The 15072-nt window shown below is 42.6% G+C and overlaps 1 protein-coding gene across 3 annotated transcripts in view; it reads right to left on the minus strand.

Annotated features, from left to right (window-relative positions):
- Window positions 1-15072, minus strand: part of Afg1l (AFG1 like ATPase) — a 149074-nt gene that overhangs the window by 77701 nt on the left and 56301 nt on the right. For all 3 annotated transcript variants that reach the window (XM_005363575.3, XM_026787400.1, XM_026787401.1), the window contains one exon: window positions 12420-12519. In XM_005363575.3, coding sequence (XP_005363632.1) covers window positions 12420-12519 — 100 coding nt within the window. The remainder of the gene's footprint in view (window positions 1-12419; window positions 12520-15072) is intronic.

A 15072-nucleotide genomic window follows, 5' to 3' on the forward strand; every position in this document is an offset into this window, starting at 1 on the left:
TGGCACACATATGTAACTGCAGTACTCAGGATGGCACACATATGTAACTGCAGTACTCAGGATGGCACACATATGTAACCGCGGTACTAAGGGTGGCACACATATGTAACCGCGGTACTAAGGGTGGCACACATATGTAACCGCAGTACTCAGGATGGCACACATATGTAAATGCAGTACTCAGGGTGGCACACATATGTAACCGCGGTACTCAGGATGGCACACATATGTAACTGTGGTACTCAGGATGGCACACATATGTAACTGTAGTACCTTAAAAATATTTTTAAGGGAAACTTCTGGAAAAAAATTCCAAGAGTTTGAAATTCTATAGTCTTTTATAGACATTCTATAAAGCTCATGAATTTTTAAAACTATAAAAATAGAAACAGTAAAAAGGTTTCCTCAATAGTAAATACACAAATTAGATTACACTATATCGGGCTGGAGAGATGGCTCAGAGGTTAAGAGCATTGCCTGCTCTTCCAAAAGTTCTGAGTTCAATTCCCAGCAACCACATGGTGTCTCACAACCATCTGTAACAGGGTCTGGTGCCCTCTTCTGGCCTGCAGGCATACACACAGACAGAATATTGTATACATAATAAATAAATAAATATTTAAAAAAAAGATTACACTATATCTTGTTTTTTTTCAAAATATAGCATTATAGTATCTTTTCTATATTTCCTTGTCTAGAGAAAATTTTATAACTGTGATAGAGTTCAACTGCTATATTTTATGGAAATAAAATGATTATTAGAAAACATTTATTCTCCTTAGAAGTGCTCATCGTGGCATCATTACAGTGAAGGAAGAGTTTGCATGTGGTCTGTGGCAATAAAGAAGTTTCAGTTCACTTACATCCAAATTTTGATTTACGGGCATCACAAAAGGTAAGATAATGCTGGCCCGGCTCTGAGGATACTAAGCTTCAACATGAGATCTTGTCTTTGCTATAATCCTTACCTCCATTGAGTAAAATAGGTAAAATTTGAGAAATGGGTTTAAAATTAAATATTCCCACAATTCTCACCAACTGTAAAAGCTGCTGGAGAAGCTGCATTAAAATGTGGTGGGGCCTGGGTTTGTGTGGTGGTAACGTGTTTTCCTGGCACGCATGAGGCTCAGGCTCAACCTCCAGACCTTCATTTGTAATATTCCCAACTCAGAAGCAATCCAGATGTGTAGCATTCGGTGAATAGATAACAAATCGTGCACATCTACACAATAAGATACTATTCTGCAATAAAAAAGATAAACTAAGTGTACAATCGGCAAATCTCAAAAGAAACCAGACCCGAAACAATATACACTGGGTAGTTCCTTGATATAAGACTAGAGAAAAGACAAGCCCATTAACACCAACCAAAGCAACTACTCAGTGTGGCTGCCTGAGGAAAGACCAAGGATCCGCAGTGATGGTGAAAGAAGGCGGGGCCAACAGTGAGTGATGATGAAAGAAGGCGGAGCCAACAGTGAGTGATAACAAAAGGCGGGGCCAACAGTGAGTGATGATGAGAGAAGGCAGGGCCGACAGTGAGTGATGATGAAAGAAGGCGGGGCCGACAATGAGTGATGACCAAAAGAAGGCGGGGCCGACAGTGAATGATGATGAAAGAAGGCGGGGCCGACAGTGAGTGAAGACAAAAGGACACAGGAAACTTTGGGGAGAAGCAGAACTATTTACTACATGGTTGTGGTGATGATTTAAACAATGACTTTTTAAATTTTTTGAATGTATGAGTACTGTATTTACATGACCCCCATAGATTGACAGTTCTTAAAATGTGTTATTTCTATTATATATTAGATATCCTTTTATAAAAACATATCAGCAGTAGTGAATATCTATGAGCTCAACAGTCTAGAACAAAGCTAAGGTGTTATTTTAAAGCTGTTTCTGTTTTGTTGGTGGTGGTGGTTGTTTTTGTTTGTTGGTTGGTTTGTTTTGAGACAGGGTCTAACTATGCAGTCCTAGCTGGCCGTTCTGGAACTCACCATGCAGACCAACTTGTTCTGAGAGAACTGCCTACCTTTACCTGAGTAGTGCTGAGATTAAAGGCGTGTACGGCCACACCTGTCCTATCTTTTTTTAATGCTATAGGAGACTGACAAACATGCAGTTTGGGAGTTCTGAGATCAATGAAAGCAGTGAAAGCTCACTTGCTGTTGAATAAAAGATTTCCTAGAGGGGTTCCCAGGTGTCGACGGGGATGTCCCTCCCCAGCTAGGACCCTGGGCAGTAGAGGAAAGGGTACATGAACTGGCCTTGTCCCGTAGTCAGACTGATGACTATCTTGAATATCACCATAGAACCTTCATCTGGTGACAGATGGAGACAGAGACCCACATCAGAGCACTAGACTGAGCTCCCAAGGTCCAGTTGAAGAGCAGAAGGAGGGAGAAGATGAGCAAGGAAGTCAGGACTGTGAGGGGTTGGTCCACCCACTGAGACAGTGTGCCTGAGCTAATGGGAGCTCACCAAAGCCAGCTGGACTGGGACTGAATGAGCATGGGATCAAACTGGACCCTCTGAATGTGGTTGACAATGGGGGCTGACTGAGGGGCCAATGATAATGGCACTGGGATTTGTCTCTACTGCATATACTGGCTTTTTGGGATGCTAGTCTATTTGGATGCACACCTTCCTAAGCCTTGGACTTCCCACAGGGCAGGATACCCTGCCCTCTCTTAGGACTGGAGGGGGAGGGAGAGTGGGGGAGTGGGAAGGAAATGGGAGGAGGGGAGGAAGTGGAAATTTTGAATGGTATTATTTATAAAGTAATAAAAAATAAATTTAAAAAAAGATTTTCACTCATCAGCAAAGCTAAAGGAGAATGGCAGGAGCTAAGCCTTACAGACTGAATGTTTCAAAGGGTTAAATTTTTAAAACTCAGCTTTTATAAAGACATGTGATTCAAACATTATGTTCTGAGGGCATTTTCTAAACATAATCCTAAGCAGAAATTCATTGGCTTTAAAATCCTTAGGTTTTTATGCAATGGAAAAGGGGCTGTAGTTATTAAATTGAAGTTCCTCTGCAATTCAAATATTATGCTAATTACAATACAATAGCTCTACCTCCTGAAATATTATTTAGCTACAAAGGGTTTTACACTTGGCTTTAACCTCCTTAGATGTAAAGATTTCATATTATACTTATATCAACAGTTGCCATGATTTACTAAATACCAGTTAAAAATTCACCAGTTCTTGCCTGTGATTTTTTTAAAATGATTTCTGAACAGAGCCAAATGAACACTTGGTTGTATAAGATAGAGGACTGGGATTACGGGCCATTCATTTGGTGGAGAATGGTATGAGGGCCCTAAAACTGTGCAGAGTGAAGAACCGCAATAACACTCAGAGACAAATGCATGCAGAGAGGGTTTTGAAGTAATGACAAGCACATCGAGGCTGCGGAGACGCATGTGGATAGCAGATCTTTTCCTTAAAATTCAAGTTTTAAAACCAAGAGGGTGAAAATTCCTATTCATACATGTGCAAACTGGTTTAGAGGAAGAAAAGCACGTAACAAAGGTAATTCAAAGGGATTTTCCTATAAAATAACAATAAAATATTTACATGGCTGTCTGGGGCCAATCTGACTTATTCTCCTAAAATACTATTTTATCATAGAATTTTTTAAGGGTACATTTAGACCATTTAAGCAGCAACAGCAATTCAGCTTTTCTCTTTCATTATTTAGAAAATGTCTTATTAGTTTATTAGAAACTGCAGCCCATCAGGGCAAGGACGGTGTGGCAGACCAAATGAACTCCCACCACGGCAGCGATGGTCAGGGAGAAAGCACCAAGCTCCAAGATGGCCCTTTTATGTCAGCTGGGCCCCAAGCTTTAGGATGCTGCTACCCAAATTCAGGAAGGTCTTTTCCTTTATTTAATTATCCCTGGAAATGCCTTTGCAGACAAACTCAAGAGATGTGCTACACTGATCTATAGGAGTGCCTCGGCCAATCAAGTTGAGAATGAGATGAGATGTGGTTTGGAAATCTCAGGTTCAGGCGGGGTTTGTACACAGAACTTGGAGCTATCCCAGTCTAGTTCTCTGTGGGGCAGAGCTCCACACCTCAACCTCTAACCTGATTCTTCAGTCTATAAAACTATGGGTTTGTCATCAGAACCCAAGACGCCAATGCAGCAATTATTATCCTGGGCCCTGAAGCCCACACTGGGCCCTCCTCTAACTTCTCTCCCCTCGGGAGTCTGTCTGCTTTTTTTCATTCTCCAGAAACATCAGATAATTGGGTTGACTACTGTGCCCAGAGTTCCTGACTGTCATCTCCAAGGAGGTCACTGAGCTAGGAGCTTGCTTAGCTCAAAAAGGGGGTAGCAGATAAATGCCAACCACTGGTACTTCCTGTCACTGAGCTGTCCAATCCTGCTTCACGATTTTTATTCATATATTTGGGCTGTTTTACAGATTTTGCTCTGAGAAGCATTCTTCAATTTTTTTTCTTTTCTAATAATTTAGAAAATAAAAGGCACAGTTTAAATCCTAGAAGCAAGCTGGCCAGAGTGGCTCCTATCTGCAGTCCTGCATCTGGGAGGCTGAGGCAGGAGAGCTCAAGTTTGAAGCTATCCTGGGCCACACAACACGAGGACACTGTCACTCAGTGTTGGTAACTCCCCTCGGCAGGGGTCTTGCCCAATCCCCTGAGTGATCTGCCTCACTTCACACAATCTTCTTCAGTGAAGTGCATCCCGCACTGGCTCTCCCAGGGACTGACATCCTCCACTCCTCTGTTCTCCGTGGTCTGCCCTGATATTCTGCCAAACAGCACCCATTTCACCACACGGCTTGATGTCTCCACTTCGGTGCCTCGAAGACTAATATAAATGGATGTAATTGTAACATCTTCTTACTTCATTAGCTGTCTTTATTTCAGATGATCGCTCAGTAAATGAGTTTTCAGCTCAATTTGTTGCCTTTTTTAATCTTAAATCTTTTTCAGTCTACTTTTTCCTGATTTTCTTTCCCTTGAGACAGACTCTTGCTATGGAGCCCATAGTGGCCTTAAATTTAACATCCTCCTGACTCATCGTGCCTGGTGTTGGGATTACAGGCATGGACCACCAAAGCCAACTTCTGACTTTCAAAGAAAATGAAAGCTAAATTTCCTGAACCATACTTCTCTTTGCTCTGGTCACTCGTCTATTTTTAAAAGCTACTGTTTTTTTTTTTTTTTTTTTTTTTTGCCTTTATTCACATTTAATGCTGTAGTATCTGTCATTGTTCTAATGCTAGGGTGTTTTCTGTTTATGTAGACCATGTGTATGCTCAGGGCATCTCTACAATTTAGATAGGGTTTGTATGTAGTTCTGAAATTCAAATAAGATATGTGGTTGGGGGCTAGAGAGATGGCTCAGTGGTTAAGAGCACTGGCTGCTCTTCCAGAGGTCCTGAGTTCAATTCTCAGCCACCACATGGTGGCTTACAATCATCTATAATGAGATCTGGTGCCCTCTTCTGCCTTGCAGCCATATGTGCAGGTAGAATATTGTATACAAAATAAATAAATCTTAAAATATGTGTGTGTGTGTGCACGCGCGCACACGTGTGTGGTTTGCATGGTTCTAATCATCTACCAACTTGTTTTTCTCTTTCTGTCTATAATTTAGTTCCACGTTAAAAAATGATAGTTGTTGGTCAGGGTGCAGAGAGAGGGTGTCCTGCAATCCTCAGCCATGACTGGGATCTATAACATATCTCCGACCAAAACTAAGGGGCAAGAGCCAGAGCTCAGGGGGACTGCAACAAAACCTTGTCTTCCAGATCAGGCAGGATGACTCATGAACTCACTGTAGCTGTGGATGCCTGCACAAAACCTGTATAAGAGCAAGCCATACAACTCCTACTGTCCTAGCGGTTCACAAGCCATATAACTTCTATCATGGAGTCCTAGGGGTTCACAACCACCCAACTTCTACCATGGAGCCAATACACCTGAACTGAAGAGCTGCAGATGGGTGGTGGCTTCTAAGGTTAAGAGACTCAGTTTTCTTTAAGGGTGTGGCCCCTGATGAGTTAATCACATTTCAATGGAAGATCCCATATCCAGCAGGAACTGGAGTCAATGGGCTAGTTAAAAAGAGGTGAAGGGAATCTAGGAAGAGTGGGGAGGAGTTGGGTGAACAAGATCAAAATAAATCAAAAGAATTCATTTATAAAGATGAAAAATGTTATAGCTATAGACCTTGACAAGTTCATAACTTCAACAAAAATGTTTCATAGTTTCACTGCTAAATGCAATCCTGTCTTTTGAGGCAATACACATAGCTCTGATATCATATTACAGTGATAATACTACTTCCAATTTATGAACTCTACTAGGAAAGGTAGTAGTTTTTCCAAATATGTTCTCAGCCTTTGTCTAATGCCCACTGAGATGCCGTTGTTGTAGTTGCCTTGTTCTGTTGAGCCAGAGTCTCCCTGTTTAGCTCTGAAGAGCCTGGAGCTTGCCCTATAGACCAGGCTGCCCTGAAACTCACAGAGATCCGCCTGCCTCTCCCTCCCAGATTCTGGAATTAAAGCAAGCATCGCCACACCCAGCTAATCTTTTCCTTTAAGTGGTAAAATAAGTAGCATAAATGTGAGTGTGCACATACTGGTAGCCAACCTGCAGTGCTGTCTAGGCCTTTGCTTACTATGAATACACTGCTCTGAATAAAAATCACATAACACTTTGTCTGGTGGCCTAAGAAAATGGATTTTTCAAATTATTCTAGTCAGGATATTTTAATGCTACCCAATTCATTTTCATTATAATAAACAGTACATGGAAAACAAGTTTGAGCCAACAAGATGACCTGAGCTCAATTCCTGGGAACCATGTGGTAGGAGAGACCCAAGTCCCCACTAGTTGTTCACAGACCTCCATAAACAGATCACAGCACACACATGAGTGCACATGCATGTTCATTCAGACATACACATAAAATTTAAAAATTTTTAATGTTAAAGGAAAAGTTCAGGGGCTGGAAAGATAGCCCAGTGGTTAAGAACACTGGCTCTTAACTGGCTGTTCTTGCAGAGGATTCAGGCTGGGTTCCTAGCACCCACATGGCAGCTCACAACTATCTGTAACTCCAGTTCTAGGGGATCCACTGGCCTCCAATGGCACGAGGCATGCATGTGGTGTACAGACAGACATACATGCAATCAAATTATTCATATGCATAAAATAATAATTTTTTAAAGTTTTTAAAAGTCAAAAGCAGAAATTCTAACCTCCTGTGTACCACCCTGGATTCAGTCTTGGGCTGCTTCCTTTTCAGTGCTCCAAATTACGTTGACAATGAGGAACAACCACTCAGCTTACACGGTCTACATTCCTTTAACACTGTCTTCCTATTTTTTTGAACAGAGTTCTCAAGTTTAATCATTAAGTTAATTTTGAATCTCTAACTAGTTTGATCTACTGAACTGCTAACTCTTTGGGTCACCATCCAATTAATTCTTACTATTTTTTTTCCTGCTGGAATATCGTGAAACTAGAAAAACTTGGAATATTATAAAAACAGAAAAACTTCATCTTAGCACATAAACTATGAGAATTCTAAACTATGGTTCATTTTCTAGTGGTTCCCCACAGATCCACTGCCGTCACCCTATCCCAGGTTCCTCATTCTGTGCATCCTGCCATGTTTGTCCATGTGCTTCCTGCATGGAGAATGGCTCTGCACTAACAATGTCTCTGGCAAGAGTCCCAGCCTCAGCGCTGCTGCCTGCCAATGTATGCTCTTGGGTAGAACAGTCAGACACTGCTAAATCTCCTCCAAGCCAACAGTCCCCACTAGAGAACCATTGTCTGGGACCAAGACATAGCCACTTCTTGCCTCTAGTCTACAGTCACTTCCGAACATATCTACCTGGGTCCACCACATTCCTACGCTCCACCCAGAAACCCCTCCTTCAGGTTACAAGAAGGCAGTCTTTCCCACTGAGACCCTGCCAGTCCAGCTTGAGGCAAGCTCCAAGGTATTACATAATTTCTTACAATAGGGTACGCAGTTACAGCTCAAGGCCAATCTGGTCTACAGAACAAGTTCCAGGACAGCCAAGGCTACACAGAGAAACTTGTCTCAAAAAAAAAAATTAAAAAATATCTTTAAAAAATTAGCCTATGAAGATGATTTCTGTCCACCCTGCTAATGGGAGATACTCTAGGGCTTGTGAAAGAGGCAGTCAGTTAACTAGTGTCCAGCTGTTGCAACACTGCATGTCTAAGCATTCAACTTTTGTCTTCTCCAAAGGTGAGCTCCAGCTCAAGTTCTGCACACTTTCTGACAGCCCTGGGACCTTGTTCATGCCTGCAACATCTGTGCCCCAAAGGGTCCCTCGGCCTCTCCTTGTGCCTGTCTGCCTTGCTTTACCACCCAGAACTGCTAGGGTCTTTGAGCTCCTTCAAGACACTGCTCTCCTTTCTAGCCCTACCAAGCACTACTTTTCCTTCAACAGTATTTGCTACAGAACCTCCTAGATCATTCTAGCGCCTCCCTACTTATGGGCATAGCTTTGTCATTGTGCAAATACAATCCTGATCACATGGTCAAGTCAGCTATAGTAGAGACAAACACCATTTTCACTTAGTTGATCTGGTATTTATGTGTGTGTGTAGTGTTACCTGCATATAAATGGGGGAGGGAATGAATGTGCACCAGAGTACATATATGTGTGGAGGCTGTAGGTCCACATCATGTGTCTTTCTGTATTATTCTTGTCTTAACTAGTGCTCTGTTGCTGTGAAGAGACACCATGACTATAGTAACTCTTTTTTTTAAAAAAAAATATTTATTTATTTATTATGCATACAATATTCTGTCTGTGTGTATATCTGCAGGCCAGAAGAGGGCACCAGACCCCATTACAGATGGTTGTGAGCCACCATGTGATTGCTGGGAATTGAACTCAGGACCTTTGGAAGAGCAGGCAATGCTCTTAACCACTGAGCCATCTCTCCAGCCCAGTAACTCTTTTTTAAAAAAAAAATAATTTATTTGTTTTTCATTCATGTGCATTCATATTTTGCCTGCATGTCTGTCTTCTGAAGGTGCTGAATCCCCTGAAACTGGAGTCACAGACAGTTATGAACTGCCATGTGGGTGCTAGGAATTGAACCCGGGTCCTCTGGAAGAGCAGTCAGTGCTCTTAACCTCTGAGCCATCTCTCCAGCACCTCTTATAAAGGAAAACATTTAATTGAGGGTTTATTACAGTTTCAGAGGTTTAGTCCATTATCATCATGGCAGGAAGTACAGTGGTGTGCAGCCAGACATGGTCCTGGAGCAGTAGCTGAGAGTTTTACATCCTGATCCACAGGCAGCAGGCAAAGAGAGACTCTGGGTCTGCTGTGGGCTTTTGAAACCTCAAAGAGTCCACCCCCCATGACACACCTCCTCCAACAAGTCCTTCCCAACAGTCCACCAGCACCTCCTACTGTTTATCTTTTCTTTTCTTTTCTTTTAGACAGTATCTCATCAGTAATTTCATTTAAAAAAAAAAAAAGAATAAAAGCTCTTGAAAGATGGGGAGATAGCTCAGTGGTAGACTGCTTGTTTGGTCTCTGTTTTTCCATCCCCAAGACCTGGTCCATCTGTAAGTCCTGTTGTCTCTGCCTATAATAAAAACAGCAGCTGACCATTTCCTATCACTGCCCCATCACCTCCCCTAAGCACTGCTGCAAAAACCTTCTCGGTCCTTACTCCCGGTCTCAAAAACTCATCCACACAATCTATTCTCCGCTGCAATCAGAGATCCTTGAAGAAATATACATGCACATTCTGAGCCCTCATACTGAGATCTACCTGTGTGTTAGGCACTCTGACAGTGCATAGAGCATACCCACACACCCAGATTTTATATATATATCCAGGCCCTCAGAAAGCTGCATCATTCTGGAAGAGGGCAGACAATGACCCAAAAACACAATAAATGCATCAAATAAAGAGAGGCATTAATGCCATGTTACAGACGGAAATTTCTGTACCACCCAGTCCTGTAGTCATTCAGTCCCAAAGAAACACACAAGACTTTTATTAATTATAAACTGTTTGGCCTATTAGCTCAGGCTTCTTATTAACTAGCTTTTACAACTTAAATTAACTCATAATTCTTGTCTATGTTTAGCTACATGGCTTAGTACCTTTCCTTAGCATTCTAATATTGCTTCCTCCATGTCTGGCTGGTGACTGATTCCCTGCCTTTCCTCTTCCCAGAATTCTCTTAATCTGCTTGCTCCACCTATACTTCCTGCCTGGCTACTGGCCAATCAACATTCTATTAAACTAATATGAATGACAAATTTTTTCAGTGGACAAGAGATTATCCCACAGCATTTTCCCTTTTTCTCTTTTCAAAACAAGAACTCTGAATCTAACCTCCTTTGTTTAGCCTTTTTCCTGACCATTATCCATAACAACTTGTAATCAACACTCTAAACAAAGACAAACATCCATAATCTGTTTTTTTGGGGGGAACATGGGTGTAGTTTTCTAGGCTACTTCCTCCTGATTGGGGGTGCCGAAAATCTTATGGAAACCCAAAGAAAATTTAGGATTATGGTCAAGTCCTGACTGGCGTATTCTCTGAGGCAGGATAATCTCAACCAGTAGTCTTGAGGATGTTCTGGATGTAAGACTCAGAGGAAATTGCAACAGAGGCACTCTGAGAAATTGGATCATCTGGGCCATCTAAGTGGGAGATGGAGGAGTGAAGCAAAGCAGTGCTGTCACACTTTCACTGGGAAAACCTTCCCCTAGTAGAGGGGAGTTGTTATACTCCTGGAACCCACCTAACTGTAACTTCACTGGGGAAGCCCTCTCCTGCTGGAGCAGAGCTGTTACATTGGAGAAACCTTTCCCTAGAGCAGGGCTATAAGCTGCTATGCTTACTGAGACCTGTGCTATTGCTGGCTCCCAGCTGCCAGAATACTCTTCCACATGAGCTGTAGCACTCAGTATCCCTTGGCTCCCGACTACCGGGATCCCTTTCCATCTGAGCTTTAATACTTATAAATATGGCTTCCTGCACCTGGTAACAGTTGAGGAAATTGAATTTGGCATCATGGAGAAATTGTGGGGCACTGAGGATTATGACCTGTGTATCACCTACTATAACACTAAAAATCATGACTAAAAATGGAGACACTAGGCCTTGGCCTGGATGATGACAGCAACAACCAGCAAGCAACAGCCACACTGAGACCAGGAGACTCTGGCTGCCTGAGCATCCAACGCTGCATGCAGTCTCTGGTACATGCCTGCCAGTATTGCAATGCCAATGGTTCCCTGCCTTCCTGCCAGAAGATGAAGAGGGTTGTGCAGCACGCCAAAGGCTGCAAACGGAAACCAATGGTGGATGGCTCATCTGCAGACAGCTTTTCGCCCTCTGCTGGTACCATGCCAAGCACTGCCAGGAGAACAAAGTCCGGTGCTATTCTGCCTCAACATCAAGCAAAGGCACCAACAGCAGCAGGTGCAGCACTGGTCCCAACAGGCTCAGCTGCTCCACAGGAGGATGGCCATCATGCAGGGGACAGGTGTGACAGGACAGCAGCAGGGGACAGGTGTGGAGGGACAGCATGCAGGGGACAGGTGTGACGGGACAGCAGCAGGTGCAGCATGGGTCCCAACAGGCTCAGATGCTCTGCAGGAGGATAGTCAGCATGCAGAGGGGTGTGTGGTGGGATAGCAGCAGGACCTGCAGTCCCCAACTCCTGCTACTCCACCATATGACAGAATAGAGAGAAAGGACAAAGGAAGCACCTCGAGGTGAGGGGTCTGGGTTGTGCTGTCATTGAGGCAAGTCCTGGCCCCTATGAACAAGGCCTTGACAGTCCCCTACGAAACATTATTTTAAATTCCTCACCTTTAACTGACCACATGCTGAGTTAAAAAAAAATTACAGGATTTTAAATGTGTTACTTTTGTGTCTAACTACTACTTGTATTTTAATTCTTAAATACTTTCCTAATAAGCCACAAGTGCCTTTTTAGAAACGATAAATTAAGTGAAGTAGTTAAAAAAAAAAACTACTCATGGAAGTGAGCTTCATCTTTTTCAAAAATTTAATTAAGAGTTTTTCATTTCATTGAAGTTTCTTTTATGGCATAAAAATCAGCTAGAAATATTTTCATTGCCATAGGTAGATATCATGTGTCTAGTGTTGGGGGGACGGTATCTAACATGGGGAGCAAATGACCTCAGCTGACTACAAAACAAAACTTTTTCTTAAATACAAATACGGACTGATTTTTCAGACTAAGCTTATTATAAAACCAAGGGTAGGTGAAGTCATCAGACTGACAAACACAAGAAAATCACTCCAGAAATATGGGGTTTCAAAAGCGTCTTGAGCCCCCACCTAATTGGGTGGAGAGAGCACGTTGTTTGTTTACCTTCCGGGGGTCTGTTAGATGTTGCCACAACGACGACCCCATTTTTGAACAGATTTTCAAAAAGCTGTTTCAGAATCATGGCGTCGGCGATGTCAGTGACCTGCGGACAACAACACATTTGTTTTATTTTAATTTCACTTCTGCTCTAACGAATTTGCTAATGGCTCTTTTTTTTTTTTAAGATGGAAGTGAATTCCAGGAGGAAAATTCTAATTATCATCATGAAGAGTAGATAATTAAAAGCATGAAAGGCCATCGAGCAGTCTTTTCCTTCACACTTCCTTCGCTGCTAATCAATCATCTCCACCCAAATTATCAAATGTTCTGTGCTAACTTCTCTATCAACTACATGTGGAAAGCAGAGAAAACGGCCCGAAACATTTAGGACATCCAATTAATTAGAACACAACCAACTCTCTGCTTATACTGCCACCCGGTATCCCCCTCCACCACACGCACAGAGAGGTGGGGAGCAAGAACAGCAGCATTGAAATACACGGGCTGTTTGCAATTCCTAATACCTTTCTGGCGAAGGTCCCCAGAAAGGTGACTCGTAATGGTCATGGGACGCTAGAAATAAGGACAAGTAGCCAGTGAGACAGAATCAGCTGCTGTTGAAAATAGAGTGATATGACATAGATACTATTGTGCGATTGTTGCACAAAACAATTCAACAGATGGCCCATCACAGAAATAAGCAATTTCATTGTTCTTTTTAAGTGCCTTCTATTACTGTCCATGAATAATCCAAAGGCACACTGCAGTCACTTCCAGCACGCCAGCCTCTGCTAACCTTGCAAACACAAATATTCCTGCTAAAAAAAAAAAAAAATGAAATAAATAAATGTGTCCCTCCCAAGGACAGCTAATGCAGTGCTTTGAAACAATAACCTCTGGCAAAGCCAGAAATGCGCCCTGCAACTAAAGCACAGCACAGGGCAGGCAAAACCATGCCGGGCAAAGGAGAACGCAGCTACTCAGCTCTTCTCGAATAATTTCTTGTTCGAATTCATAATCAAAGAGTCCACTTAATGGCAACTTTTTAAAAAGGGGGCTTTTTACAGTTCACAAATCAGCAATTGAGAGAGGGAAACTCCACATACAACCTGAGTGCGGCTGAAGACACACTGGCCACTGCAGCCGCGAAGTGCCAACAGGGCTCAGAACACTCGGCCCGGCATAAAAGGGCTTTGACCGTACCAGCACATTGCAAAGAATCTCAGTAAAATTTGCCTTACGCGTGCTCACTAACTCACCATATTCTTATCTTCCCTGTTAGAGGATACGGAAACTCACCAAATCTTCCTGTTTGATTAAGAAACTCCAAGTTACCACTAGACCCGTTATAACACAGCCAGTCAAAACTGACCTCACAGTCTAACCGGCTGCTCTCTTTATGGCCAGGACCTTACTGAGGCTGTGTAAGGTTTCCTTCCTACCTGAACAGATCAAAACCACAAGGGGTACGGCTGGGGGGAAGGGGTCTTTTTGTTTCAAGCAAAGGCTTAAAAACATTAACTAGGAGAAACTCCTGAAATGCCCTCTACTGAAAAGACTCCCGAGCCTCAAGCATTGACCGATGACAGAAAAGAGAAGCCGCGCTGGTGGCGTTCGCTGGGAGCTCAGGACCAGGGACAAATTTTGCTTCCACAAAAACATTCATAGAGAATTCCTTTTTAAATGCCTAAACACCAGTGGCATTTCTGATGAGGGGACAGAAGGAGCTTGCAAAATCCAGTAGCAACTGCCCTTTTTAAATGAGATTTTAAAGCCAGTTCTAGCCTCTCCATATATTTCCTTTAAACAGAAAAGCAATGAAAGGCTACTCGATATTAGAGAACGAAGGCAGTGCTTTGACTATTTCCATAATGGTCTCTGGAACAAAATATGAAAAAATAGCCTTTGTGCCCTGAGGTTTGGAGTGAAATATTCAGCCAATACACTGCAAAAGCTTAACCCAGAAATGGATGGGAACAGTCAAGGCTTGTGGTCGGGTTCCACTTGGCTGTTTTACATTATGGGATGTTTTTGTGCTAGCTGAGAAAATTAACTTGGAGAAGCTATGGCTAATTACTAAAGCAGGAGTCACTCGGTGCAGCTGGATGCCAATGCAGACTCTTTGATCTTGGCCCCGCACTTGTCCGGCTTTGCCGGGGAACAGTAATTTTACAGTATAAGCGAACAGAAGACAATTGGCCCCACATTCTTGGAGAGCTGGGGTGTTCAGCATCCAGCATTTCATTACCATCCGGAACAAAAGACAAGGCTACAGATTACCAATAAGGGTAGTCTGCGAGCACAGAGTGGAGACATTTCATTAGCATTAAAGAGAAGAGATCTTTATGACCTAGAGTTGCCTTCCACCGTGACTCACTTAAATAAAAAAAGGGGGAAAAGTAATTCATTTACATGTATAAGTGCTTGAGTCTCCGTCACCCGCTGATTGGTACAGTGCCATGGAATGAGTGACAAATACAAGCATGCATTATCAGTAATTAGTGTTAGCACAACAACAAGCATCTACTTTTTACTAGCCGTTTTTAATAGTGCTCCTGCTTTATGAAAATGGCAAATAGTATCTGTGAGTGATATTGATACTTCATGGAGGAGAATTTTACACAGCATTCTGCTTATCAAAATGCTTTTTAAATAC

The sequence above is a fragment of the Microtus ochrogaster genome, linkage group LG9 (assembly GCF_000317375.1).
Source record: "Microtus ochrogaster isolate Prairie Vole_2 linkage group LG9, MicOch1.0, whole genome shotgun sequence".
NCBI lineage: Eukaryota > Metazoa > Chordata > Mammalia > Rodentia > Cricetidae > Microtus > Microtus ochrogaster.